General features: G+C 55.2%; 9 protein-coding genes across 9 annotated transcripts; 5 read left to right on the top strand and 4 right to left on the bottom strand.

Annotated features, from left to right (window-relative positions):
* Nucleotides 1–988: 988 nt before the first annotated feature.
* Nucleotides 989–3,366, top strand: PG997_011550 (uncharacterized protein; the record flags this gene model as incomplete). The annotated part of the gene is made up of 3 exons (XM_066815865.1): nt 989–1,030; nt 1,106–2,165; nt 3,161–3,366. 3 exons carry the CDS (start codon nt 989–991, stop codon nt 3,364–3,366), a joined length of 1,308 nt encoding a protein of 435 aa, XP_066665155.1.
* Nucleotides 3,367–5,755: 2,389 nt separating this feature from the next.
* Nucleotides 5,756–7,412, top strand: PG997_011549 (uncharacterized protein; the record flags this gene model as incomplete). Its single annotated transcript, XM_066815864.1, has 6 exons — nt 5,756–5,917; nt 6,131–6,500; nt 6,562–6,679; nt 6,754–6,818; nt 6,887–6,962; nt 7,019–7,412. Coding segments are annotated over 6 exons (1,185 nt in total), but the record flags the coding sequence as incomplete, so codon positions are not given.
* Nucleotides 7,413–8,638: 1,226 nt separating this feature from the next.
* PG997_011548 (uncharacterized protein) lies at nt 8,639–10,735 on the top strand (the record flags this gene model as incomplete). The annotated part of the gene is made up of 5 exons (XM_066815863.1): nt 8,639–8,698; nt 8,791–9,141; nt 9,233–9,778; nt 9,834–10,404; nt 10,575–10,735. 5 exons carry the CDS (start codon nt 8,639–8,641, stop codon nt 10,733–10,735), a joined length of 1,689 nt encoding a protein of 562 aa, XP_066665153.1.
* A 358-nt stretch (nt 10,736–11,093) lies between these two features.
* PG997_011547 (uncharacterized protein) lies at nt 11,094–14,838 on the bottom strand (the record flags this gene model as incomplete). The annotated part of the gene is made up of 8 exons (XM_066815862.1): nt 11,094–12,501; nt 12,585–12,833; nt 12,868–13,172; nt 13,263–13,624; nt 13,885–13,978; nt 14,036–14,393; nt 14,464–14,479; nt 14,532–14,838. The coding sequence occupies 8 exons, from the start codon at nt 14,836–14,838 to the stop codon at nt 11,094–11,096; spliced, it is 3,099 nt and encodes a 1,032-aa protein (XP_066665152.1).
* Nucleotides 14,839–16,411: 1,573 nt separating this feature from the next.
* Nucleotides 16,412–18,627, top strand: PG997_011546 (uncharacterized protein; the record flags this gene model as incomplete). Its single annotated transcript, XM_066815861.1, has 7 exons — nt 16,412–16,598; nt 16,664–16,983; nt 17,034–17,443; nt 17,545–17,657; nt 17,724–17,934; nt 17,973–18,519; nt 18,586–18,627. The coding sequence occupies 7 exons, from the start codon at nt 16,412–16,414 to the stop codon at nt 18,625–18,627; spliced, it is 1,830 nt and encodes a 609-aa protein (XP_066665151.1).
* Nucleotides 18,628–19,234: 607 nt separating this feature from the next.
* On the top strand, nt 19,235–20,272 carry PG997_011545 (uncharacterized protein; the record flags this gene model as incomplete). Its single annotated transcript, XM_066815860.1, has 1 exon — nt 19,235–20,272. One exon carries the CDS (start codon nt 19,235–19,237, stop codon nt 20,270–20,272), a length of 1,038 nt encoding a protein of 345 aa, XP_066665150.1.
* Nucleotides 20,273–21,084: 812 nt separating this feature from the next.
* On the bottom strand, nt 21,085–21,276 carry PG997_011544 (uncharacterized protein; the record flags this gene model as incomplete). Its single annotated transcript, XM_066815859.1, has 1 exon — nt 21,085–21,276. The coding sequence occupies one exon, from the start codon at nt 21,274–21,276 to the stop codon at nt 21,085–21,087; it is 192 nt and encodes a 63-aa protein (XP_066665149.1).
* A 1,908-nt stretch (nt 21,277–23,184) lies between these two features.
* Nucleotides 23,185–23,701, bottom strand: PG997_011543 (cvnh domain-containing protein; the record flags this gene model as incomplete). The annotated part of the gene is made up of 2 exons (XM_066815858.1): nt 23,185–23,409; nt 23,453–23,701. The coding sequence occupies 2 exons, from the start codon at nt 23,699–23,701 to the stop codon at nt 23,185–23,187; spliced, it is 474 nt and encodes a 157-aa protein (XP_066665148.1).
* Nucleotides 23,702–24,491: 790 nt separating this feature from the next.
* Nucleotides 24,492–26,318, bottom strand: PG997_011542 (GMC oxidoreductase-domain-containing protein; the record flags this gene model as incomplete). The annotated part of the gene is made up of 2 exons (XM_066815857.1): nt 24,492–26,016; nt 26,116–26,318. 2 exons carry the CDS (start codon nt 26,316–26,318, stop codon nt 24,492–24,494), a joined length of 1,728 nt encoding a protein of 575 aa, XP_066665147.1.
* Between the last annotated feature and the right edge of the window lie 685 nt (nt 26,319–27,003).

Here is a 27,003-nt window from a genome sequence, read left to right as displayed (position 1 = left end):
AGCTGGAAGGGTTGGCAAAGCTTTTCTGAACATCGGTCTCTGCTGTATCACCATTGTTGGGCTTGCGAAAGGATCAGCCAGGATGGTGTTGAGACATTTCTGCAAAGCAGGTGCAATGATTAGCGAAGCGGAGCAACCACTATGCACGTACAACCAACGCGCATAATTAATTAGCAATAGGGGGCCGGTGGCTTTCACGAGAGTATTGCCGCCCACTCCCGTTTTCCATTTTTAGCTATAGACCCACAGACCTCGATCTTCAAGAGTTGTCTGGGCTCTGCATCATGCAATATAATTGTGACTGAAGCCAACCGACACTCTTAACCCCCCATCCCTATCAGCCATCTTACCTTGAGGCCGCGTCATTGAATAATTCGGTGGTCTACATCGAAGCAGTACTCATGACCAATCGTTGGCCGAAACATCCAGTTTATTCATCGCAGGATGCACCTTCCACGTCATCAGTCGGGAACTGCTAGACGTTTCCAGTATCAGGCAGCAAACTGAGTTTTTTCGAATACATGAGGTTAGTGTCGATCAATAGCGATCACAATCGCCAACACTACTTACTCAGTCTATGCTAAGGCCCGCATGTGGAAATCATGGTGGCAGTTTTCGCTGCGTTGATTTACTCAGCCTGGAAGTGAGGGGACTCGCGAGGGTGGTGACACTTAAGCATGCATGGTTACGTAGTGGTCAAGAAAGATGTAATGGGCAGGATGTGATGATATAAAGTCTTGGAAAGAAGCCCCTAAGACATGGGACTCTTTTCCCATAGACTCGAACATCACCTAGCAATATTACCTTCATCACAAACGCCAAACAATCTTCATCGACGAATTCGATATAGTATCTCGAATAACAGTCTACAATGTTGTGGCAACTGTTATACTTACTTCCCGTCGTAGTTGCGACCCCTAAGCCGCTACTCGCGTACGATCGAGTCACCAAGAGGTCTTACGAAGACCAGTTGCGGGAACTTGCCAAAATGGCCTACTGTGAGCCTCCAACCTTTCATTGTGCCTCGGAAGTATACTGACCAAACGCAGCCTGTTCTGTGCCCTCGTTCTCACCAACCCCCTCGGCATCACCCCCGCCACCAAAGCCGGACTGCTACCAGCAGAACCAGGACCCCGACCAGGGAATCACGACCGAGTACTGTGTCTGCGACAAGACCCGCACTCTGCCGTTCCTGACCATTTCGCCCACGGTTGTCAGGACGAAGAGCTGCGAGTACACCAGCCTTCCGCCCAAGGACACGAAGCGTGATGTCGCCGCGACCTGGTCTCCCCCAGTACCGTCACAAGCGCAGCCACCAATTACGGCCAGGGCACCGATCATTACCCCCACCCCAACCCTCGCCGGCCGCGACCTGACCATCACCAAGGACCTGGGCCCGCCTACAACCAACATGAAGAAGTGTCAAGTGTGCACGCGCGTGGTGAACAACGAGGACTCGTGCTCGAGCATCCCGGGCTGCGTGGTCCCGACGGGCGCCGTCACCATCGAAGCCGGCCCGTCGTCGGTGCACGTCGGGACGGTGACGGGCACGCAGCTGTACACCAGCATCTCCAACGCGCTCGAGGGGCTCTGCCCTACGCCCACCAACAACGCCAGGACCGAGTGCAAGGCCGAGGGGGCCGTGGCCGTCAAAAAGGTCCCCTACAAGTCAGGCGGCTTCCTGGCCCGGGACGGGGAGCTCCAGATCAAAGTCGGGGCCAGCCAGTACAACGACACGCAGATCCGCGGGGCCCTCATCAAGACCGCCGCCGCCGCCGCGCAGCACGCGGCCACGGGCAAGAACTGCTACGAGGCCGAATACGAGGTCGAGCAATACAAAAGAAGGGCTGTTAGGCGCCACTGGTGGGACCCGCGCCGGGTTCTAGACCGCGCGGATATCCCCCACGCCCTCCCCTCCCAGGCGACCTGGTGCAATACGGTCGGGTTCTACGGCCCGCACTACTACAACCCGTGGTGGAAGCTGCAGGCGCAGCCCGGCGCCACGGCCTACCTGGACATCGAGTACGGCTTCCACCATGGGGGCACCGGCGGCGACTTCGACTGCGCCGTCCTCCAGGGGGCCGCGGACGCCCTCATGTTCGTCGCGCCCGAGTTCGCCGTGGGCGAGATCGGGCTGGGCGAGATCATCAAGGTCGTGTGCAATTGTGCGGAGGGGAACTGTATGCTTCGGCGGCGGGAGGGGGAGCTGGACCACAATTCCACTTTGATAGGATTGTGAATTTCACAGCCGAGCCTGGGTGGAAATATGCATTGAGCGATTTACTGGGTGATATACTAATCATCACACGTTCCATGGACAAGAAGGGCGATGATGGCGAAATACGAGGTCGAACGATACAAGAGGACTGATGATCACAACTACTGCTGCTGCTACTGGTAGGAATCCCGCCGGCTTGTTCTAGATAAGTCTCTTCCGACCACCCTACGACCGCGCTGGTCCGAGATCGTGTTTGGCGAGATCACCAAGGTAGCTTGCGAGCCTTTTACGGGACAATGTCTGTTCCAATGGCTGGAAGGACTGCACAATGACTCTACCTTGAGAGAATTGTGACTTGCATGGCCGCATCTGGATGGATGAGAATCTGTGTTGAGTGATTTATTAATATTGCACTATTTTACCTTGGATATATGATGCCATTATTAGTATTACCCATCGTTCTAGAAGGATGTTACTCTAACATTATACTTCCTAGCGCCGGTTGGCCGTTGCTTCCGTCGCGCCACCAAATTGCGTCCATGTCGAATGGAAATTTGATTTCGGGACTGCTTTCAAAATGGCATCTCGGGCCCGAAATCTCATAGTCTGTATGCCGTCGACCCCACCGTCATCGCTAAAGGCGCCAAGTGTAATGAGTGTAGGGCTTCGCTTCACGATCCGCCGTTTTCGTTTCCTGGAGACCATCGTGTTCGCGTAATTGCCGCATTAGCGAGACCCTGATTGTGAGGGGCTGGTGTTCCTCAGGATAGCCTCCAGTCTCGATCCTGTTCTTTGACCTTTGTAATTGTCCTCGGCCATTGTGATCCGGCCCCCATAGCGAGAGGAGCAGTATGTCAATGCAAGCCAGCGGGCGGAGCAGTGCACTTCCTTTGCAAGGGAAAGAGAGCAGACTTTGACGGTTTTGACAGCTGATTACCACAGGGGTCACAGGGGGCCATGCGCTCCTGTCTCGGTCTGGCCCCTTTTACCCAGCCCACCGGTTCACCGTGGTCCCTGTCCAGTACGGTACGGTCATCAAGGCCCTAATTTGGCTTGGGCGAAGTGGCATCACCACATACCGAACCCAGAAGCGAACCACAGGCTCGGAGAATTCTAGTACGATCGATTTCTTCCTCGAGGATAGTTAGCAGAGAATAGTAATGATTCGCGAACTGCCTACCCTTTGCGACCTAGAGCGCTGCTGCTAAGGGCTGTTAGAGGCAGTTCGTGAGATGGGGTGGATACGGGGGACTGGCCCTTCCGCCATTCCGTCCCTGGTTCGCCCGGAGGAACCCCTGCCCGCGCTATAGGAATCCAGAACTCTACGGAGTACCCCTGATCGTAGTAAGCAAGGGTAGCTGTAGGACTCGACCCTGGTTCAATTGGTGCGAATACACATCTAAAACAACGCATGAACTTGTGCCCTTTGCTGGCCCCTTGATTTAGCAGTTCTCTGGCCGTGGCCTGGCACCCCCTCCACGCCCAGTACTTTATCCGTATCCGTGCCTTGGCAGTCTAGCGCGCTCCATCCCCCGACTGCCTGGGCTCGGGTCTAGGACCGCATTGGGTCTTGGTCGCAAATAGTCTGGGTGCATGGACGAGCCGGTAACATCGGCTCCCCACAAACACTTCAGTGCCATCGAAGGAACACCCCGTTCGAAATCACCGGCAGGGCTGCTGCTGGCGGTGGTTTCGAATCACCAGTGAAACCCTTCATCCAGGCGTTGTTGTGTAGGACGTTGTGTGTGTGGTCAGAAGAAGGATTTGCTGTTGAACTAGATTCATCCGATCGGCCGATCGGCCGATTCGAAGAACATTCTACCACTATTTACTACTGTAGATAGATTGAGTTGACAGCAGACGCCGGCTAAACCTTACGAATCAGGACGCTCATTTTTGCCATTGGGGACTGTGGCGTTTCCCTTCGTGCCCCTGGCCGGTGGCTGATTGAATCGTACGTTTGAAAAGGACTTATTACGTTCCGGGCAAGGTGGCCACTGCAGAATGGCACGAGGATCACGCTGGAAACGCTGGGTTGGAAAAGTCTGCCGCTACCTAGCGCCGGTGCCGTCTCCCAGGCTAGACCCAGGCTAGACTCCGGATCAACGATAGCGTTGCATTCCACAGATTCCACTCTGGACCTAAATGAGGGAGATTTAAAGTTTCAAGGAACGGACTTGGAATAACAGGCGGGTGGCATAAAAGAAGATTATGTATTGTGAATAGGCTTGCATTATTATAGTCCGCGCCACTAGTTCTGTTTTGACGATTCATTGTCGAGTCAAATAGAAAAGTCGGAATAACTCTAAGAAAACGACGTAAGTGTTCCCAATTAAAAGGATAGTCCATGGTGACTGATCCTAATTAATATAGTACTGTACGTCGAAACAAGCACTCGGCTTTGCGGTGCACTCTTTTTCTTCACCCGCCTGCGCAAATAGAGTTATCCCAAGCTCTGTTGTCAGCTGTCAGCGCCGGTCGCGCGCGTTTGTGCAGCGTGCCCAATGCACCCTGACGCAAGCATAAATAGGGAGCTGGCCTCCGCCCCGGGTCAACCAGAATGGGGCGGATCTTGTCAACCCATGATCCCGGCAATGTCTCCAGCGTAAAAAGGGGCTCCACCGGTTCGAGATGCCCTGGGTCTGGGACGAACTTGGAGCGAAACTTTCGGTTCAGCTCGGATGATGCAACCTGATTGGGGAACTGACGCGAACTTAAAATTGACCAAACGGTGCAGCCAGCAACGGACGATAATCGAAACGCATCAAGCCACAATCCCAGGCTACAGAGGTGCCATCGGTAGGGCTAAAGTTCTAGCAGTACAGTAGAGCACATAGGGCGTAGGCAGAGAGGACTATGGGCAAACTAACCTCTGCAGGTTTATTATGTCTTGATGATGGAATGGCATCTCAGGCCCTTTCTCGGGGCATTCGCGACGACGATGTCCTTTGCCTGCTCCATGGACATGCGTCAGGCCATGCGGACAGAAGATGGGAGGGGCATGCAAAGTCTATTGCTGTTGCTTTTTCCTCTGTCGGTACCGGGAGGACCATCCCGCCCCGCTTATGCCGTTGATCCTGGCTCCTTGGAGTCTAAGCGGGCAGTTAGCCTCGCCGGTAGGCTGGTCGGCTGGATACTATGGGCTCACTAAGGCACTTGGACTGATTCATGAACTGCTGCCAATATCCGATGCCCCGGGCCTGCGATTGGCTCGCGGGGGGCTCGGAATTCGCTGCTCGTCAGGTAGGGAGCAGAGTTGTCATGGCGCATTAGTTTGTATAGCTAGTCTGCAAAGTAGAGGAGCAGAAGGCCTCCATCGCCAGGCACATCTTCAACTCTAAAACATTCAAATACGAATCGGGCGCCCGCGGCACCACCACCCACGAAGCTTCTTCGAACCCGCCTCCATCTGCTCCTCCATTGCCAAAAATAAACCACAGAAACCGCTGATCGAAATCCGGGGGCCCTGCCGCGCCGCAACCTGCAATTGCCTCCCCAGCAGCGACGACGCACGCCGCCGCCGCCCGGTTGTTGCCAATGGATATGGATTACGAAAACGAGACCAGAGCCCCGCGGCTGCTGGCGGCGACGTGGTCTCTGAGCGTCACCTCTGGCATCTTTCTCGCTCTACGAATATACTGCAAGCGGAGACGTTCGACGGGTTTATGGTGGGACGACCACTTCATGATCGCGGCTTGGGTGAGTAGTGCTCTTTTCTTTTTCGTCTTTTCTTTTGATCCGTGCTGCTGGCTGGCCTCAATTCGGGAGTGATCGGCGCACCACTCCCTGGTAGAACCTGGTCATGCCTTACATACATACCACATGGCTTTTCAGGGACCCCCCGCCAACCACATGGCTTCGCCCACGCCGCCGCCAACACTGGCTAACCATCATCGGTGCCGCCGCTTATAGTTCGCCCTCATCGTCTGCGTGTCTCTCAACACGTACATTACCTCGCTCGGCATGGGCCGCCACTACTCGACCATCAGCCACGAAAACAGGGTCACCATCGGCCGCGAGACCATTATCGTGGCCGCCTTCGCCATCCTGTCGAGCTGCCTCAGCAAGACCTCCTTCGCCGTCACGCTCTACCGGCTCTTCACCGACAAGTGGATGCGCTTCTTCCTGCTCTTCGTCGTCGTCACCGTCAACCTCTTCCTCCACTCCGTCTGGGTCACGGGCTTCCTCAAGTGCCGGCCGATCGAAAAGGTCTGGGACCCCAGCGTCGAGGGCGTCTGCTGGGACAAGCAGAAACTGGCCAAATGGCAGTCCTTCGCTTCATGTGAGTGGCCCCCTCATATGCCTGGCCCGAAAATCTTGTGCTAATGTCCCTTCCCGTCCAGATTACAGTTCCATCATCGACTTCGTGTTGGCGTTCCTGCCCTGGAAGACCTTGCTCAAGATGACAATGCCGCTTCGCGAGAAGATTGGCGTCACGGTGGCCATGAGTATGGGAGCAATGTAAGCATGATCCCGAAATTTCACTATTAGCCTGCGTAATTTGCTCTCGACTAACACCGTAACCTTCCTACCAGTGCTGGCATCACCGGAATTGTCAAATCAGTTTTAGTTACGGCCATTACCGATCCGGATATCACTTGTAGGTTACAACAAAAAAGAAGAACAGAAATAAAAAAAAGAGGACAAAGGACTAACAAACCCCTCCAGATAGCCGTGTTGATCTCACGATATGGACCGTTACTGAGCCGGCAGTCACCATCATGGCTGCCTCCCTGCCCGTTCTGTACGTGGACCTACAAAATCCTACAATATGGACTAGTGCTAATCAAGATTTACTAGGCGAATGCTCTACCGCGAGCTGCGCAGTAGCCAGCGGAGTTACTACAAGAACAACCCCTCTGGATACGGCCGGACCGACAACAGAACAGCCAACCATCGCACCACCGTGACGGCCGGCACGCAGAAGCCCCACAAGAAAGGCAACTCGGTCATGGTCATGTCGACGGCGGGCTGGGAGGAGTCGCAGGAGGCGTTGCAGCGCGACGTCGAAACCGGCACGGGCACGTCGCGGTCGGGCTCCGGGGTGCACTCGCCGGACGTGGGCATCATGAAGACGAGGGAGGTCGTGGTCAAGAGCTCGCCCAACACGCCGAGCAGCACGGCGGACTCGTTCGAGATGGTGTCGTTTGAGGAGAAACGACCCCAGGAAAGTTACCACCCGCCGCGGCGTGGGAGTTAGTGTAGTGCACGAAATCGTCAAGCTAGCGTCTATTGTAGAATATACCCCCAAATTATAATATTTAATATGTCAGGCCATTGTCGGGACGGGTGCGATGAATAGAGAGCTAACGATCCTTGATTTTTCACAGCACTAAAGCGAGTCTATACCAAGAAGAGGTTGTGGAAGGGCTATACTAACTCGTTTTGCCTCTTATGTGTCCGGCGTGCGCCAATAGCGTCAGCAGATATACCGGCGAACGCCACTTCAGCCCTGGAGCAGGCTAGAACGTTGGAAATTATAACCGATGCCACAGAGTATAGCAATGTGACATTACCAAAGGACAAAGTCTTGCGAACCCATGGGTTGACGAGACTGTAAGTGTATTGTAGCAATGAGAGCCATCACTCACCCCTGCCAAATTAGGATGCTACCCTCGAGAGCAGATCGAAACCGGCTTTTAGCAGTGCAAACGGCCCGGAAGGCTTGGCTGGCCGGTGCGTCTTCCTGCGTCGGATAAATAGTGTCAGACGGGAACCCTAGGTTGCACGATTCGAGGCAACAGAATATACAAACAGGGCGAAGTGTCGGCACTAGTCCTACCAAAGTAGATACGGGGCCACCTCGCTTACCCCCTAGCCTATAGATGGTGCGATGGTGCCCCTGGCGCGGTGGATACCGTCTGCGCCGCGCCAAGGGGGGGCCAGCTCGCTTCCCCGTTTCGGTCCTTTATTGGAACGCTAGCGCCGAACGGGCAGTTGAGAAGAGTCGCACCTATGTCCGATCCTGTCCAACCCAGCGAGGCCAGCAGAGAACGAGAACAACACCAGCAGCACCAAGCCCAACGGCCCGCCCCAATGCCGCGGCCAGACCCTGAAGGAGGCAACGGCGGCCTGGCTCAGGTGGTGCAGCTACGAAAAAACCCGTAATTTCCGCCATGCCCCATCAGACCATTGAATTTGTGCGCTGTCATGGGATGGCATTTCCCCCCATCCCATTTCGCTCTCGGCCGAGCGTGCGATCAGAGTGCGAAAGGGGGACTAGCGTGCCGAACCCTCGGACCCTCTGTCTTGGCCTGCATCGACTACTTCTAGAGCCGCCACGTTCCCGAAGTTGAGCTGAACTCACGAACTTTATTCCTTCCTTCATTCATTACCCCCCTCGCTTGCGTCAGTCACCCTGTCCCTCGCTTAGATCTGTCGATCCTTTTCTGCGTGACGTGACTCAAAGCAAAGCCCGCCATGCCGGCTTACTCCTTCACCCGCTTGGCGTACGCCGCCGTTGCCGCGGGTTGCCTTCTTGTCGATCAAGTCGCCGGTGCGCCACCTGGACCTCCCGGAGGACCTGGAGGACCCGGAGGACCTGGAGGACCCGGAGGACCTGGAGGACCTAGAGGACCGCCGCCCCTAGGCCCCCGGGTGGCCCTCCTGGTCCTCCCGTCCGTCTCGCCAGAGGCACCTACCACGGCGTGCACAACGAGAACTACAAGCAGGACTTCTTCCTGGGCATGCCGTACGCACAGCCGCCGGTGGGCTCCCTGCGTTTCGCGCCGCCCCAGCCCCTGACCGAGACGTTCACGGATCGGGATGCCAAGGCCTACGGGCCCATGTGCATCGGCTACGGCTCCGACACCATGAACAACGGCAACTGGGTCAGCGAGGACTGCTTGACCATCAACGTCGTGCGCCCCGCCGGCGTCAAGGAGGGCGATAACCTGCCCGTTACCGTCTGGATCCACGGTGGTGTAAGTCTTTGTTCCTCTGCATAATCTTTCTTGAGTCGATATTTCGTGCCACATTATGCTACATCTTTTGCTAACCTCGAACCTGAAACAGAGCTACGTCCAGGGAAGCGCCTCGGACCAACGCTACAACCTGACCTACATCGTTGAGCAGTCCGTCAAGCAAGGCACGCCCATCGTGGCCGCGTCCATCAACTACCGCCTCAACAACTGGGGCTTCATGTACTCCTCGGAGCTGGCCGAGGCCGGCTCCGGCAACCTGGGCCTGCGCGACCAGCGCCAGGCCCTCCGCTGGGTTCACGAGAACATCGGCGCCTTCGGCGGCAGCAAGGACAAGGTCACACTGTGGGGCGAGTCCGCCGGCGCCCGCTCCGTCGGCATGCAGCTCGTCGCCTACGACGGCAACAGCGAGGGCCTCTTCCGCGGCGCCATGATGGAGAGCGGCAGCCCCGTCGCCATCTTCGGCACCGCCGAGAAGTGGCAGCCCTACTTCGACGCCCTCGTCGCCCAGGTCGGCTGCGACGCCGCCTCCGGCTCCGCCTCCCCCTCGGACCGCGTCGGCTGCCTCCGCGCCCTGCCCTGGGAGACGCTCAACGCCCTCTTCAACAGCACCGCGCCCGGCGGCGGCGCCATCAACGGCGTCGTCACCCCCGCCCCTGAGCGCCGTGATCGACGGCGACTTCATCACGGCCCAGGGCGCCAACCTGCTGCGCGAGGGCAAGTTCGCCAAGGTGCCGCTGCTGCTCGGCAACAACTTCGACGAGGGCACCGCGTACGGCAAGAGGGGCATCGACACCGACCTGGGCTTCACCAGCTTCGTGTCCGCCTCCACGCAAAAGGGCGTCGACGTCGTCGCCGAACTCGCCCTCCTCTACCCCGATGACCCGCTCCTGGGCATCCCCGCCTTCATCACGGGCCGCCTCCCCCAGATCCCCTACGGCCTGCAGTTCAAGCGCTCGGCGGCCTTCGCGGGCGACTTCCAGCAGCACTCCGGCCGCCGCTTCCTCGCCCAGACGTACGCCGCCGCCGGCCAGGCCGTCTACTCGTACCTGTGGAACGTGCACGTGAACGGCATCCCCGCCGAGCTCGGCGCCACCCACTTCCAGGAGGTCGCCTTCGTCTTCAACAACGTCGCGGGCCAGGGCTACGGCGCCGCCAACCCGTTCGCCAACCGCCCGGACACCTTCGTCCAGCTCGCCGACATGATGAGCAAGATGTGGGTCGCCTTCGTCAACGGCGCGGACCCCAACGCGTGGAACAAGAAGAGTAAGTCCTTCATCTCCCCCTTCCCTTCCCTTCCCTTCCCTCCCCTCCCATTTCTTCGCGGCGTGATTTTAATTGGTGCGCTCTCTTTATCTCCTCTTTTCCTATGTCGCTCCCATGGCTTCGGAACGAGAAAAAAACCAAAGACGAGTGCTAACAAGCGGCTAACAAAGAGTGCTCCCACAAAACAGCCGACCCCATCTGGCCCCTGTACGCCGGCAGCGAGCCCCAGGACATCGTCTTCGACGTCAACACCACCGACCTCTACTACACCACCAAGGACGACTACCGCCAGGAGGGCATCGCCTACCTCCTCGACAACGTGTACAACTAAATGCTTTTTGAACACAGCGGGCGAAGGAGAAAAGAAAAGATACCAGTTGAATTTTTGTTTTTTTGATTCTGAATAGACCCTATAGACTTCTCTGATAGACTTTTGTTATAATGATGATGTGCCATGGAATTCTTGGTTAATATAATGTATTAATCTTGCTATATTATTTTAGCTAGGTTGTTAAAAAGAACTGCGATTCATTGAAATTGATGTCGGCAATTAGTATCTCAACACCCGGAGCTGGAAACTCAGACTCAGAGGCAAGCGATTCAATGCCGGTTATTACCCCCAATGCCACAAAAGCTCTCAAAAACATACCAATGACCCGGACCAACCTAAACCGCGGAACACAAAACCATCACGTGTCGTTCGGCTGCCTCTCATAAACAAATTTAACCCCATACTCCGCCATGAGCTGCGCCCACTCCGCCTGTCCCTCGGTGGCCCCGAACTCCCTCTGCAAACAGAGGTTGATCATCTCCGCGGCCTTAATCGGCCGCTCGTGCACGCAAAATGACCCCGCCTCGTCGTCCCACTCGGCAAAGTCCCAGGTCTCGACCAGGATGTCCACGCTGCTGTTGTCGACGAAGCCGCGCACCAGATCCAGCCACGAATCCATGGTGAGCGGCGGAAGGTGGGAGGGCACGCCGAACGCGGCGCTCCACGCCTGGAACCACATGTGGGAGCGCCCGACCACGCGCCCGATCTCCGCGCGCGACTCGGCGGGATCGTCCCATAGCAGCAATCGGGGGCCCAAGTCGTCGAGGGACGAAATGGGGCTGCGGGCTTCGGCATTGCGGCCGTACGGGGGCGGCGGGGCGGGCCCGAGATGACGTAGGCGGTAATCTGAAGATTCGGCCGAGCCGGTGTGGTATCCGGTCTCGAGGAGGATCCACCAGCTGCGGGAAGAGGGCGCGGTGCCGTGGCTGAGCAGCATCCGGGCAGTACGGTGGTCGCAAAAGGTGCAGTACACCCCGCGATACGCATCGTAGAACGGTTCTAGGAGTAGGTCTAGGAGTCTGGATGCCTCCGACTTCCGGTGGTCCGGGCGAAGCAGACGAAGCCTTTGATCGACGTAGCGCGCGAGGCCGCACACTGTCGCGTAGTCGAGGAAGCTACGGACCGGGGGCCATAGATAGTGTGTGGGAATTCGAAGCCTTGGCACCTCGTCACGGGTCTCTGGGCCTGGGTAACCTTTCGAAGTCCACAGCTCGGCATTCTCCAGGCGTTCGTCCTGCGACATGAACTTCAGGTACGGGATCATGAGAGGAACCTTGGTAAGAACTTGATCGAAGCGGTCGACGAGAGCGACGTGCTGATCGAGGTCCGAGCCTTTCATGTCGGCAAACGCGGCGTACATCATGACGTGCAGTGGCGCCGTTGCGGCGAACCCATCCCTCATCCACTGTTGCACAATGTCAGGCTGTAGTTGGATGTAGCGGATAGCGCCGTCGACAAGAGCCAGGTACGGATCGAACGTCGATATATCCCCGCAATGCTTGTTCAGATAGCGCGCCACGTAGCCGCGTGTTAGAAAATCGGCAACCGTCAGATGAACAACGGCGATGTGGTCATATTCCCATATTATGGTTCCGGTTGGCTTTTCGGGGCGCGTTTCCAAGAGTCCACCGCAGCGGCTTGCCAGCAGGGCTTTATGACGAGTCGTGTCGAGGAGGTCCCGGTCGGTCGCGGCGTCGGACCGGTTTGTGGCATTCTGGCCTCGGGCGACCAAAAAGACGTGGGTGATGTTGCTCCCACCGCTTGGGCTTTTCAGAAAGTAAGTTCTCCGCATATGCAGTATGACTTGGAAGATCCTCGAACCCCCTCGAGGTATTCCAGCCTCACGGACTGCAGCATGCGCATGAACAGGCCGTTTCGACCGCCTAGCCGTGGTGGCATGCGCTCGACGGTGCGATGGAGTTCGTTGTATGAGGTGCCGTCGATCCATCTGGTAATGAGGGAGTCGAGGACGAGCCGAACCCAGAGGAAGATCCCGTTGGCGCGTTTAACAATTTCTTCTGCTAGCGGTTGTAGGATGGGGTCTTCGAGGCGGCTGCGACAGACCCGCTTGATATCCTCCATGGTGTGCAGGTGGACTCTTATATTCGGGCAATGTCGGAAGGAGTACTTACTTGAAGATGGTCATTTCCCGGCTTGCGATACATACCCTGACGCCAGGCCGCTCTGCCAGGGTTTGTACAAATTCCGCCACCTCACGATGGCCCTTAGTGACTCGCTCATGGCGCTCACTGGAGAATTTATCATCATCGTCATTGGTATCCAGAGCCCCGTCAGAATCATACTCGTCGTCGTTATCAACGCCGTCAGAGGGACAAGGTGGCATACGATACTCGTCGAGACCGTCTATCAGGAAGATGAGTGGGATGCTAGCCTCTTGGAAAGCCTCCAAGGCCAATCGAAGCATGTCACTCAGGGACTGTATAGTTAGTGGACTCGTGGTACTGTTATCGAATGGTACCAACTTCAGCATAAGTTCGGGTTCCCTTTCGGTTAGGTGGAAGAGTACACTGCGTAACAGACCTTCCTGCGTCATCTGGAGCGGCTTTCCAAGCTCGTAGAAAGAGTGGTAAACAACTAGGGGTGGCTTTTTGACACTGGCCAAACTCAGGGTACTTGTCATGTTTAGGATGTGGGACATGTGTTGCATCAGCGTGCTCTTGCCACATCCAGCTTTGCCGCTGATCCAGAATATGCGCCCGTCATGCGACTCCAACCACGATGGAATGGTGGGAAGGTGACCCCCATTGCTGTCATAATCGGCCGGGGTCTTTAGAATCCAATTGCACGTATTCGTATCCGTGGTGCGGTCACTTGGCTTCACGGTGTCGTACTTGAGAGCCTCGAGTAATGTTTTCAAGCGTGCATGGTCTATTAAAGGCATCAGTATATGTACTGTGTCTAATTTTGTTGTCAACTGTGGGTAGTGGAGAGACAGGGCGCAGTAATCATGTTGTGGTGATGACCTATTAGGCTGACCGAGTTCCGTCTACACACACCACGAGACCTGAAGATAAAGGAATACCGACGAAAGAATCCCAACGCTCAATGACCTTCTTTTATTTGAGCCTCTCGGCAAGTCTCGAGGCACCTTCTAAGATAGTGAAGGGTCCGCTTGTAAGCTGGGGTACGCTCAGTAATCTTGACCATCTCCATATGGTTGCCATCGGCCGAAGCGGACTGCACCCGGAAGCCGTCATAAACAGCCGACTCGGGTGGGACAATCTATCAGCAAATCTGTCAGCAAATCGATCAGAGCCCTGGCCAATTCCCCCAACTTACCATGCCAATGGCGGTTGGTTTGGTTTCCGCGAAGCAGAGTACATCCATGTCCCGAGAAATAGTCGCGAACTCATCCCGCTGTTTCTCAAGAACATGCGAGTCACGCCGAAGAGCATTGAAGAGCTGGGTATTGGGTTGTAGTAGAGAGAACTGTGCAAAATTCGCGACCATTCCTCCGAGGGCCGTCTTGCCACTGCCGCGATGGGGCGTTCCATAAAATACAACCCCCCGCGTGCTCTTGTACAACTCTGCTTGGTCAGGAAAGCGTCCGTTCGAGTGGTAGCTGGCAGCCATGATCAGGGCCTCCTTGACAACGAGACCCCCCAAGGCTATGGGTGATGAAAACGATGGGCCGAGACTGTCGACGTGAACATTATGTAAGCCAGTTGGTCAAGTAACGATTTGAATTTCATACGAGATGCACTTACGACTCCAACTCGAAGGCTGGCAATGTCTGAGAGAAGATCTTTTGCGAAACTGAAAATCCCCTGCTGACTGACGTAGGCCGTCGGCTCGGCTACCCTCGAGTCATATCCCCAGGCGATGACCCTGGAGGTCTCAAATCCGTCTTCCTTGGCTAGCAGCTCCCGCGGCCAGCAGAAGTCCCCTTGAGACCAAGTCCCGAGGCGAGAACCTCTGAGGCCATGAACAAAGATGATATCCACGCCTTGATTGGTGGCGGACCCTGGGGATAGGATGAGAGGGCCATAGGAGGTTTCATCTTGAGAGGCATCACCAGTCGTCTCACCCAGGGCGGAACCAGGCCCAGGACTGCCTCTGAACAGACCCAATATGCCGTGCATGGCTAGCTGACTGAAATCACTAGGATCGGAGTGGTACGAGTTGAAGGAAGGCAAAGGCTGTATGTCTTATGTGTGCATGTCTGTGTATGCCGGTATGTTTCATCCAAGTAAGCAACGGGAGCGTAGCAAGCACCAGGAAAGTGTTGGTGCAGGAAAAGGGGCGGGTGGAAGATACTGAACAGAAATCAGGAAAGAACAAAGAAAATGACTGTTAAGTTGGTATCATACGGAACATTTATGAGATATGACCATTCGTTACCAAAGAAGAGATGTATCACTTCCTCACTCAAGACATCAACCCCTGGCAGACCGGCTAATGCTGATGATTGGCTGGAGGCACCAAGGCGGTGTTTCCAGGCTGTTGTCCTATCAATTTACCCCTGAACAAATACGGCACTGAGCTGAAACCCCTCATCGGACATATGACGACACCAAAGATACCTGTGCAAGCTCCCACTCAAATATCGAGACTACTAAACCATGGATCCGATAAGGGCGTTTGCCCTCGCATGAAACATCTTGCAGATCGTCGACACAAGTGCCAAGGTCTTGATCAAGGCAGATGAATCGTATACCGACGGAACCACGGCGGAAACATCGCAGTTGAGCGAGAACCTGCGCCTGCTCGAGAGCTTGGGGCTGGAGCTCAAAGATTTTGACACGCGGACCTCCCGCCACCTTTCCAATGGAGCTGTGACATTCCGTCTCTGTTTGGGGGTGGTATTTGACGAGTCTGTTGGAGAAAGAGCCTCACCTGTCCGACCGAGGACCACTGCAGGTCTGCATGGGAGCCGTAAAGGTATTATTTGAACATTCTGCGGATCCCTTCCCACCAGCAGCGTGGTTTAGTCCAGCTGTATCTGAAATGATCGACCTTGGGGCGACAACTGGGTCTCACGGGTTGGCAGACGCAAAAAGAGCGATGGTGCCGGTAGCACACATCTTGAGGCAACTGCCGGAGAGCTTCACTGAACGTGTAGGTAATGAGTTGGACGAGTATATTGCTCTGGCCGAGGGGAAGGCTGCTGCCGGAGGATTTGCGATGTTCTAACGCACCTCGTTGGAATACTTACAAGCTTCAAGCCTTTTCAGGTGAATCTTCCTCTTATGAAGTGTAACTTGTGTACTGTAAAGCCTTTAACTCAATGTGTGTAACTTGAAAACTAACAATCAACCACTTTATCTTACCGCCTGCCTTCTTCAGTACATTACCCAGTGTCACCACACCGACATCGTCGCGGTTTTTACCACTACACCAAACCGGATGTTGGATCTGGCCGGCGCATGCTCCTCGTGAACCATTTACAATGTAGCGCAATGCATCTGACCCTCTCCCGGCATGCAACTGTCGTATGGGTAATCACTTTGCAGATGCCAAGACACCATATGCGCTCCGTCGAGCTGCGGGATTGGTCTCATCACCTCTTGGCGCATGCAGGTAATCCCTGGCGCGAAAACATCGCCGGTGGTGCTACGAAACGTTGGCGGCCTATATAATGGCTCTTCCCCTCAAAATACAACTGAAAACCCAGATAATTAGTAACTGTTTGTAGCCAACGAAAACTTGGCAATGATGCCAGTAGCCCTCCGCAGCGTTCTGCTGCTAAGCGTTCTGCAAAGCCTCGCACAGGGCGTACCAGATGCCGTCGCTGCCAAGCGCCAAGCAGCACAGCTGCGCGAACAGTACGATTTCGTTATCCTTGGCGGCGGCACGGCTGGCCTCACAGTCGCGGACCGTCTCAGCGAGGCATTTTCCCGCAGTAAGCACCAAAGAGATCCGGATGGTCCTCTACGCCTCTCAGGAAATTGACCAGACCATCTGCAGAGACTGTACTGGTCATCGAGTACGGCGACATCGAGTACGGGCGGGGTTTCTTCGACCCGCCGCAGGTCGAGCACGCCCCGGGCTTCCCGGGCGCCAGCACATGGACATTCAACTCGTTGCCGAGTCCGCATGTGGCTAACCAGACGGCCAAGGTGGTTGTCGGCAAGGTCGTCGGGGGTAGTAGTTGCGTCAACGGGCAGTTCTTTGACCGCGGTTCGCGCCATGACTTTGATGCGTGGGACGCCACGACAGGCATCGAACAGTTTGACCGAAGCGAACACAAGTGGAACTGGGAGGGGATCTTCCCATACTTCAAAAAGGTACGGGACTGGTGTCTTTCATCGAGCGCTTCTCCAAATGGAAAATCTAGTATGAAGTGCTGACGAAGGGCGTATTCAAGAGCGTGACCTTTACCGAGCCCCCTGACGCCAGCGTCAAGGCGTTTGGTTACACTTGGGACGATAGCGTCTACGGGGGCACCACGCCAATACATTCGAGCTACCCGCCGTTCCAGTGGGCCGATCTCCCAATTGTCCGCGATGCATTGAAGGAAATGGATATTCCCATCCGACAGGAATGCGCCGGTGGCGACAAAGCGGGCATGTGCTGGGTACCCACCTCTCAACATCCGACGACAAGCCGACGATCCCACTCGGGGCTAGGTCACTATGCGGCCGTCAACGCGACCAGGGACAACTACGACCTGCTGGTGCGCCATCAGGCTGTGAGAGTCCTGTATCCGGACAGCCAGGTCCAAGGAGGGCGACCGCCCTTGTGGAAGTGAGATCACTGTCGGACGGCCGGTTGTTCAACGTGACGGCCAGACTGGAGGTTATTATTTCTGCCGGGGCATTGCATACACCAACTATATTACATCGCAGTGGATTCGGTCCCGCTGAGGTACTACAAAAGGCTGGTATATCGACGGTGGTGGACCTTCCGGGCGTAGGTGCAAACCTACAGGATCACTCAGCTTCAATCATCCAATGGAACTGTAAGTACTTATTCACAAGTGAAGTGAATAATCCTTTGAATACTGATATGAGAAAACGGCGTGAAGACACGAAACCACTGGATCTTTCACCTTTACCATCCGACATGTATGATCCCGCGTTCATAGCCGACGCCACAGCCGGTTTTGACGAAACACCCGCAAGGGGCCCCTATACATTGGCCATGAGAAACAGCGCCATTTACATACCCCTGGCCAACATCTCAGCCGACTTTGAGTCTATCATTACCACCATTAAGCAGCAGCTCGCGAAAACCCCGTCAGACAATGCAGCGCTATACCTTCCCCCGATATCAGTACCTCCCCGGACATGATGGCTGGCTACCAGCACCAACTCGCCCTCCTCCTCGAACTGCACTCAAACCCCTCGGCGCCGAGTCTCGAAGTCCCCTTCGGCGGCGGAACCTCGCTATCGACCGTGAACCTGCACCCCTTCTCGCGCGGCAGCGTGCGGCTGAACGCGACGCACCCGCTCGAGCAGCCCGTCCTAGACTACCGCGGCGGCAGCAACCCACTGGACATCGCGGTCAGCGTGGCCCACCTGCGCTACCTGCGCCGCGTCCTCTCGACGCCGACCATGCGCGCGCGCGGCGCCGTCGAGGTCGCCCCCGGTGCCGACGTCGCGACGACGGAGCAGCTGGCCGAGTACGCGCGGCGCTCAGTGCAGCTGTCGCTGCATCACCCGTGCTGCACGGCGGCCATGCTGCTACGCGAGATGGGCGGCGTGGTGGGGAAGGACCTGAAGGTGCACGGGGTGGATGGGCTCCGGGTCGTGGACATGAGTGTTGCGTTGTTGTTGCCTTCTTCGCATACGAGCTCGTTGGCGTATGCGATTGGGGAAAAGGTGGGCAGCCCATTTCATCTGTCTCGCCTGTCATTTGTCATCATGCCATACTAACCGAAAACTTAGGCTGCGGATATCATCATCCAAGAGTGGACACAAGCAGGGTAGCGAGTGGTGAAAACTACGGTGAGAAATGTTTTTACGCTGATGGGTATTGGGATTCGGGATCCGTTCTCTCTACCAACTTGATTTGGCTAAAGCCCAGGCTTATCAGAATTCGAATGATACATCCAGCTTCAGACTGTAGAGAAATGCGATATGATGAGATTCGGCTTCAACCATTCATTCTCATTCTCCATTGTTTCATTCTCATCAGAAAACAAGTCAGCAGTTGGACGCCGCCCAGAATGATGCAGGATTGTATGGTTGATTAGCTGACTCCAGTAACGGTAGGCCACAAACGAGTTTATCGAGCATTTGCTACCTTTCTCACACCTTTACCGAATTCACACTAAAAGGCTCGATGAAGCGCATCGGACAGCACATGCTCGGCCCAATGAGGAGACCCAGCTGCTTAGCCTTGCATTAAGTAGATATGACATAACAATCTCCTATTTATTCGTGGCTAGATACGTGGCTACGGCGGTTCCACATCCGTGCCGCAGCGGACAGAGGGGACTTTCATTGCCATCTCTACATATATGCCTTTTCTATTCTCACACTGAACCAAGAAGAACCCATATCTATATCTATCAAGACCATCAACCACATCAAGATGCACCATCTCCGCGATGCCCTGCTAAGCACCTCGCCTAAAGGTCCTCCCGAGCTCACCATGCTAGACAGCCAAGTTTTGGACCGTCAGGACGTGGGTGAGTGCATCGCCCGCGGCGAGTTCGAGGAAGTCCGGGGCGCAGCATTCTACAATCGCACCTCGATCATCACCGAGCGCTACTGCGCCCTGGGAGACGGAGTCGACTCGCTCGAAGGCTACCTCCATTCCTTGTGGCACATGTACTACCAGCTCGCCCGCCACACCTCGCACGAGACGACCGAACATCACCGCCTGGTCCTCGACGTCGTGCGCATCCAGGGGCTAGGCCCGCTGACCCGGCCGGTGGCGGGCAATTGCGGCATCGACATTGCGCGCACAGTCGAGGGCACGCTGTGGAACGACCTGCCCTTGCTGGCCACCGACATGACCGGCTTCTGGATCGAGAGCTGTGCGACCATGTCGGGCGTCCAGCGCCTCAATCTGGCGTCCTTTTTAGCCAAGCTGGCGTCAGCCCGCGTTGGCCGGGACCGCCTGTCTCAGATCGCCCTCGTCCTCTTTCGGTCGACGTTCGAAGAAAGGCGGGACCCCTATATCCCGGATCAGGCGGATGACGCGGAAAACGCCCATCGGGGCATTTCCGACTTAGACATTGCGCAATTGCTGCCATCGGTCTGGGTGTGGATCAAGGAGGCGGGCCACAATCTCCTTCTCCTCTCCGACGTCTACTGGAACGATTGCCCCAGCGCGATTGGTCGGGGTGGTGAGGTGTTCGCCGAATCGGAGCTCGGGAAACGCTCCCCCACTGGATTTACCCCGTGGAGATGGATGTACTGGCTGAAGCGTCTCCATGAGATCAAGGAGGAGGCAGAAAGGACCAACCAAACGCGCTTGGAGGAGCTGACCACTGAGGCCATTGACTTCATGGCCAGCAATGCGAAAGAACGGGACTCGGGGATCATCAAGGTTTACAAAAGCGGTGGGGATGTTTTGCGCGACGATAAACATTTATCATGCCTAGAGGGTGACGGTGCCGAATAGCACATACATTCATTACCTCGGATTTTTACCTCATTTATTATATCAGGTCGGTGACGAAATATCATGAAGCCAACTGATAATCAACCCCGTTTGGTTGCTTTCAAGTGTATTCTTCAAGTGAGAAATGATAGATGGGTTTCAGGGGAAGTAGAAATCATTTACTGAGAACCAAGCTTTCCAGCGTCCTATGGTCTTTCTGGCCAACATACGATCCATGGCAGTTTCTGAGATCGACCTACATTCTACAGCTGAGGCAAGATTGTCTATTAAGCTTAGAGTACTTATCAAATTTACCAGTCTGTAGGCAAAAGTGAGGGTCTCGCCATATGTAGCTGATAGTGTATCGGTGATACGCGTTTGTTGCATGGACTTGAAGCCGGAACTTCTCAATAACATCGGTCATTCATGTACTGCTGTTCACAACAATGGCCTTCATGATGAGCGAGCGACGTGGATTTTCATTGCTACCTGGTCTGCTAAGTGAACAGCCCACCGGTTCGACCAGTGGTGGAATGCTTTTTGCTAGACTTGGCTTCGACAGGTTTCTGGAAGTACAAAGGAATGACAAGAATGGGAAACCACGAGTCTTCCCCTTTCATCTCCGTTCATGAACCGGTTCTGCTGATGTTGTCCAGTGATGCCCCATGGCTGCCTGTGGTGCTCTTTGAGGTAGCCGATGCAGTCAGTTTAGAGGCCGTGCTACTGCATCGCATCTGATTGTATGCCAATGGTGAGCCTATTAATCATCAAAGTTTTGCAGACACTGAGTCCAGCTACGTACCACTTTCAGTCCACTCTGAGGATGAAGGCATTTATTTCTTGACGCAGACGTTGTTCTTGTTGCACTTGAGGCCGCTGCAGCATTTGCCGTCGGGGACAGCTACGTTGCAGGTGTTGCCTTCGCCGCGGCAGCTTCTCGCCTCGAGGTCGTCACCTCCGGCGGCCATAGGGTTGGCAACGGCGAAGGCCGCGAAGAGAAGAGAGGCGACGATGGTGAACTTCATGTTGGGCAAAAATGGGGGTTTTGTTCTGTGAAGATGATAGTTGGTTGTGTGGTTTGCTGGTTGCTGTTGGATGACGGTGAGGAGAGGAAATCAAGTCCCCGTCTTTGGTAGAGCAGCCAGGTATTTATATTGGTCAAATGTCAACTTCGCAAAACCATGAATGCAGGTATCACTTGAGGCTCGCGATTTCCTACCCTTCTGTGCTGGGAGCCTGCTGATCTGTTTCCTTCGAGGGCATTGCTACATCAGCAGATGGAAAGCCAGCGCAGTCTCACCATCGTCTATGGTGCTGAGACCTCTGTGATGATCAGCAAGTGACTGATGGAACTGCTATGTTGTCACATAGCATAGTAGGACTTTTGCTGGACCCAATGGGAAGTGCATACCCCTTTTGAAAAACGCCGAAGAGGCTTAAAGACATCCGGTCTAGGTGAGGCCTATATGCTGTGCTCATGTTGATCCAATGTCCTTTCACAAGAGGCAATGATTCCCGATTCGACTCTCTGGCATCGACGTCGGCGGCTAGAAGCTAGTTAGGATGATGTTGCAATATTTGCCTAGGACGTGATTGGTCCCACAAGCAGCCACTAATGCGTTGAATATCTAATAAGAAAGATGAGCCGTCTAATGTAATCAACAGAGGGGTGATGCACAGGCCATGATGAACGAGAATCTGACAGCAGAAGCTTGTTTGCAATTAGTTGCTGTGGCTTGGGGTACAAAGCTACCTACCCACTAGACACTTGATCATTTAACGGTTGTGTCTCAGACCCATTCGCCGTGTTGGTCACGATGAGTTATACGAGATATGAATATCCCTACATCGAGATCACTCAAAGGTCATACTCCGTACCTGGAATTTGTATAGTGGCCACCCACGGTCATTGTCCAGCACTGTCCACGCCGTGGGCTCAAATAATGCCCGCGATTTCGGCCTCGTTTAACTGTTCAGACCGCCTTCTCGGGGTTTCGGTAACAATTCATCTGCCACCATTCTACTTCTCACATAAACCAAATGCATCGAGCCATTGGAATACGTCGTATCAGGCTACACAGCCATAAGTCCACATACTGGGGTAACACCAGAGCATGTTTGTCAATCGATGAGGTAATAGCATCGATTCTAGCGCAGTGATTGGCATATAGCATCCATTTTGGAAGTTCTCTTGAATAAAAGTATTAGGTTATATGGTGTAATGGAGTATTCATGGCCTTGGCCACGTATTTTAACAAACTGCTCCAACATTATACGGGTCAATGTTGCAAAGGCAAGCATTAATGGCAACTGTATCTAGCATAATGTTAACACTATTAACAGTATCTATACTCTTCTATTACGGTCACACATAGATATAATCAGTTCAAGATCGAGACGAAAATGTACCGAAATAACTGCTACTTATCTTATGGTGCCCAAAAAGCCCAGATGCCTGGTTTTGGTTAGAAACCGGTCGCGTTCCGCCTTACCCGGGAAGAGCTCGCGACTCATCTCACGTCAGCGCTGTACGAACTGCTCTCAGTGAAGACCAGCCACAGATACCAAAGATGGTAGAGCATGACAAGAGGAGTATGAGCCTGCGAATACCTACCCCGCTTCCTGATTCAAAACAGTTCACGGCTGAACATAAAGGCTGATGCTGTGCATTTGGTTTCAAATAGGTCGTATGATGCGAACCCGCAAGTGCTTCTCATGGAACAGTGACGAGGAATTTTCACACCAATCAAGATTTCCAACACGGAAAGATCCGGTACAAGGCGATTTGTGGATTGTATTCGCATCATTGTCTCGGACTGTTCCAGACTGAAGTTTATCAATTCCCAAGCAATGAGACAACGTATCCCTAGAGTTCCCCTAGCCTGGCCAGCTCGAGCAGGACACCTACTACCTAACAGACCAAGTTCCCAAACTCATTGTTCGGGGAGAAGGTGTCCACAAGAAGTGTCAGCAATGAGATTCACCCGTCGCACCAGAGGATGATAATAATATCCCTTACCAGTGTTCACAGCCGCGTCCACGGGCGGGTCGCCACAGGTGCAGTTCAGGTAGGGTGAGAGCTTCGGCCAGATGGGGTCCTGGATCTTATTCAGACTGCAGTCCGTGCAGAAGTTGCCGTAGTTGCCGTTGCGCTTGGCCTATTCGGCGTTGCGTGGCTGATGTCAGCGAACGCCCAAAAACAATAGGGGGCGGGGAAAATGACGCCGTTCGATCACGAAGGCCACTCACAACTATGGTCTCGCCGTCCCAGCCGTAGCAAGTGTTCAAATTGAGCGAGCTGGTATGCAGGGTACCTTTGCCGTCGCCCGTGTCGCAGTTGGCGGTCAGGAGGCCGGTGGAGGCGACAAACACTTCATCGTAGCATCTAAGACTCCAGTTGTTAGCAGCAGTAATGCCAATGAGGACAGAGACGACTGCTAGCAACTTCATGGCGAGCAAAATGAGACGACGACTTTGAGTACGTATAGCGATGGTCTTGGGCTGAATGAATAGAACGATATCACACAGGAAGAATGGACAGACATGCGGCGGACGCGCGGACTTATATATGTCCCATCGCCAGTTCCGGAATCCTCACTTATGTTAGGCATTTGCGCAGCAATATCCGATGTTGGCATGAATAAGATGATTCGGTCCAGGGCCGACCCTATGGTAGATTGGTGAACCCGGGCAAAATGTGATTCGAGGATTTCAAGCTTACTCGGACGACATTCGGACCCCTTTCCACATAAACGGAACATACCTTTCTTATAGACGAACCATACAGCTTTGCCAAGGCACTGGTAGTTACGACGCGGATGACACTTCGCATGATAACTCCGGGCCGGCTAGCTACCTTGGGAAGCTCGGACAAAAACTTCACGAAGTTGACACCATCGATTTTGGCAAGATAAGAGTCTAGACCTCAGTATTGCTTGATTACGTGGGTATTTCTAACCGAGGACCGCGGTCCCATGCCGGTGCTGTCGACATCGTGTATGACCAAAGGGGGTGTCGGATCTGCCGGCTTTAAGCGTGGCACGTCATTACTTACTGGAACTCTCCGTATACGATGAAATAGAATATCGCCAAAGGATGTGACGAAGCTATCATGTGGTGGTCAGAAATGGGCACATCCCCCGCTAAATGTGGATTTCTGTATGTATTTACATGCGTTCATGAGGTTTCTTCAGCCTACTAAGATATCTCGAGGGCTATGCCATTCTGCAGATCTGCTCAGTCACTGGTTATCCTCAGCAATAATGACCGCCGCCTGCTCTCCCAGCGCGTACACCGCCGCCTGCAAATGCGCCCCGATAACGACCGGAAACACGGAAGCGTCAGCCACGTACAGCCCCCGGACGCCGCGCACCCGCAGCGACGAGTCCACCACCTTGCCCATGGCGCACGTCCCCTGCGGGTGGTAGATCGACGCCGCCCCCGCCGCGATCCGGGCGTCGAGGTACGCGTCGTCCTGGCTCGTCTCCGGGCTCAGGGGCCGCGCCGCGAACGCGCTCGGCGGCGTCTCCGAGTCGACCACCTCGCGTCCCACGGCCGTGCCGTTCCCGACCATGAACGAGACCAGGCGCCGCACCGACTCGCGCCAGACGTAGCGGTCCGCCGCGGTGGACAGGTAGTTCGGGTCGATCACGGGCGGCGCGTGCGGGTCCGACGAGAAGATGGTCACGCTGCCGCGCGAGGTCGGGTGCAGACTGGCCAGCGAGGTGCTGATGTGCGTTCCGTCCATGTTGACGAGGGGGTCGGCCGAGGGCGGTGCGGCATAAGCGAGGAAGTTCTCCATGTCCCCGAACTGGGCATCGCCGCCCTGGGCGGACGAGGAGGGCGCGTCGGGGTCGTGGCCTGCCCCTTCGTTCCTGTGCACGACCGTGGTCGTGACCCAGTCGTTGGGGTTGCCCAGGCCGAACTGCGGCTCCTGGAAGAGCGGGTTGCTGGACCCCAGCGCGTAGCCCAGGCTCGGGTCCTTGAGCCGCCAGTAGTTGACGAGCATCATGTGGTCGGCCAGGTGCTGGCCGACGTCCGGCAGGTCGACGTGCTGTTCGATGCCGTGCTGCGCCAGGGTCTCGGACGGGCCGATGCCCGAGAGCAGCAGCAATTGGGGCGACCGGTAGGCGCCGGCGGACGCGATGACGCGCTTCGCCTGGTATTCGGTGCCGTTGGCGAGCCGGACACCGGTGGCTTGCGTGCAGCCATCGTCGCCTTGGGCCAGGCTGATTGATCCCACGACCGTGTCCGTCAGGACGGTGACTCCCTTGAGGGAGTAGGCGGAGCTGGCGATCTGACGCTTTCCGTCACGGCGATTCTCGTAAAGCTCGCCGATACCGACAATCTTGCCGGCATTGCCGTCAAGTTCGGGGATGGACTCCACCCCGGCCTCGTGCCACGACTCGAAGACCTTGTCCCGAAGCGGGTAGTGGCGGCCAGTGCAAGTGACGGAGTCGACATGAATGGGACCTCCTTTCCCGTGCTGTTCGGGATTCTTGGAGTCGCAGTAGTCCTCCGACTTCCGGAAGTAGGGAAGCTGGCCGGTGTAGCTCCAGCGGCGGTCGCCCACAGTCTCGGCCCAATGGTCGTAGTCGAGACTAGAGCCTCGCGTCCAGCCGCCTTGAAATGGCTGATATGTCAGCAGGTTGGCCTGTCTTGTAACTATCAGTGTTTGCTTACCCTGGTTGATGACAGAGCCGCCTCCCAGAGCACGCCCGCCTGGGTTTGCGATTTGGCGATTGCGTAGATTTGCTTGAGGTACACTGGGCATCCATGTCAGCATCATTCAGGTGGCGGGGACTATGAAAGCCCAGGACGGCGTGACGAGCGCCCGGCAATCTCAACGCCAATTGGCAACTCACGTTTGATAGTTGTAATCGAAATCGCCCCTGAGCAGATTGGTCGAGTTGATGTAAGTGATATCCGTCCGGTCGCTCACATCGGGCCCCGCCTCAATCAGGAGGATCTTCAAGGAGGGATCCTGCTCCAAGAGGCGGCTAGAGACCACCGACCCGGCGATCCCACCGCCAACGACGATGTAATCCCATACTGTCGGTAACAACATGACGATAGCTCAAGAAACGGTGCACTTGGGACGAGAGAGAAGAGGAGAGAGGAGTATGGTGAGGAAAGTGGCAGTACCGTCAAGTTGGGAATTAGAAGGGAGGCAGATATATATTACTTGTGCCTTCCTCATTTGTATCCATCCAGGCGGGACCGATGCAGATTCTGTTTGCTACGCCGCAGGCCCCTGGCCCAAGAATGTCCAAAATGCATGCTGATTGATCGCAAATGGGTGCTGCATACGTGCGGCGCAATCGGAAACCCATTCTAGTGTGCCTGGCCACGTCCGAAGTGGGATTTGTCCTCGGTGTTCTTTCGCGGGCGGGCGGCCCTGCATGCATGGCACGACTGTCCGGGCGGCTTGAATTGGCGAAATCAATCGCCCAGCACCACCGCCACCAGTAAACCGCAACTCGCAACATCTTCAGCACCACTCCACACAACCCAATTGATCCTTCGGCTTCTAGCTTTATATTTCGTGTATACTGCATATATATACTTTTCGTAACTTTACATTTCCCAGTCACTTGTTTCTTTTCGCTAGTAATTTCACGTCGATTGAACAGGATGGCTGAGTGGCTTCGGGGCCCAAATCAAGTTTGCTTGCTAGCATCATTAGGTAGCGTCGATGCAACCTTCCATATAAGTGACCTGTCAAGTCATTTGGCTCCTTGCTTCCTGTTCCC

Source organism: Apiospora hydei, assembly GCF_038363865.1.
Source record: "Apiospora hydei strain CBS 114990 chromosome Unknown utg000008l_segment0_segment0, whole genome shotgun sequence".
NCBI classification, from domain to species: domain Eukaryota; kingdom Fungi; phylum Ascomycota; class Sordariomycetes; order Amphisphaeriales; family Apiosporaceae; genus Apiospora; species Apiospora hydei.
This window is presented reverse-complemented; position numbering and strand designations above follow the sequence as displayed.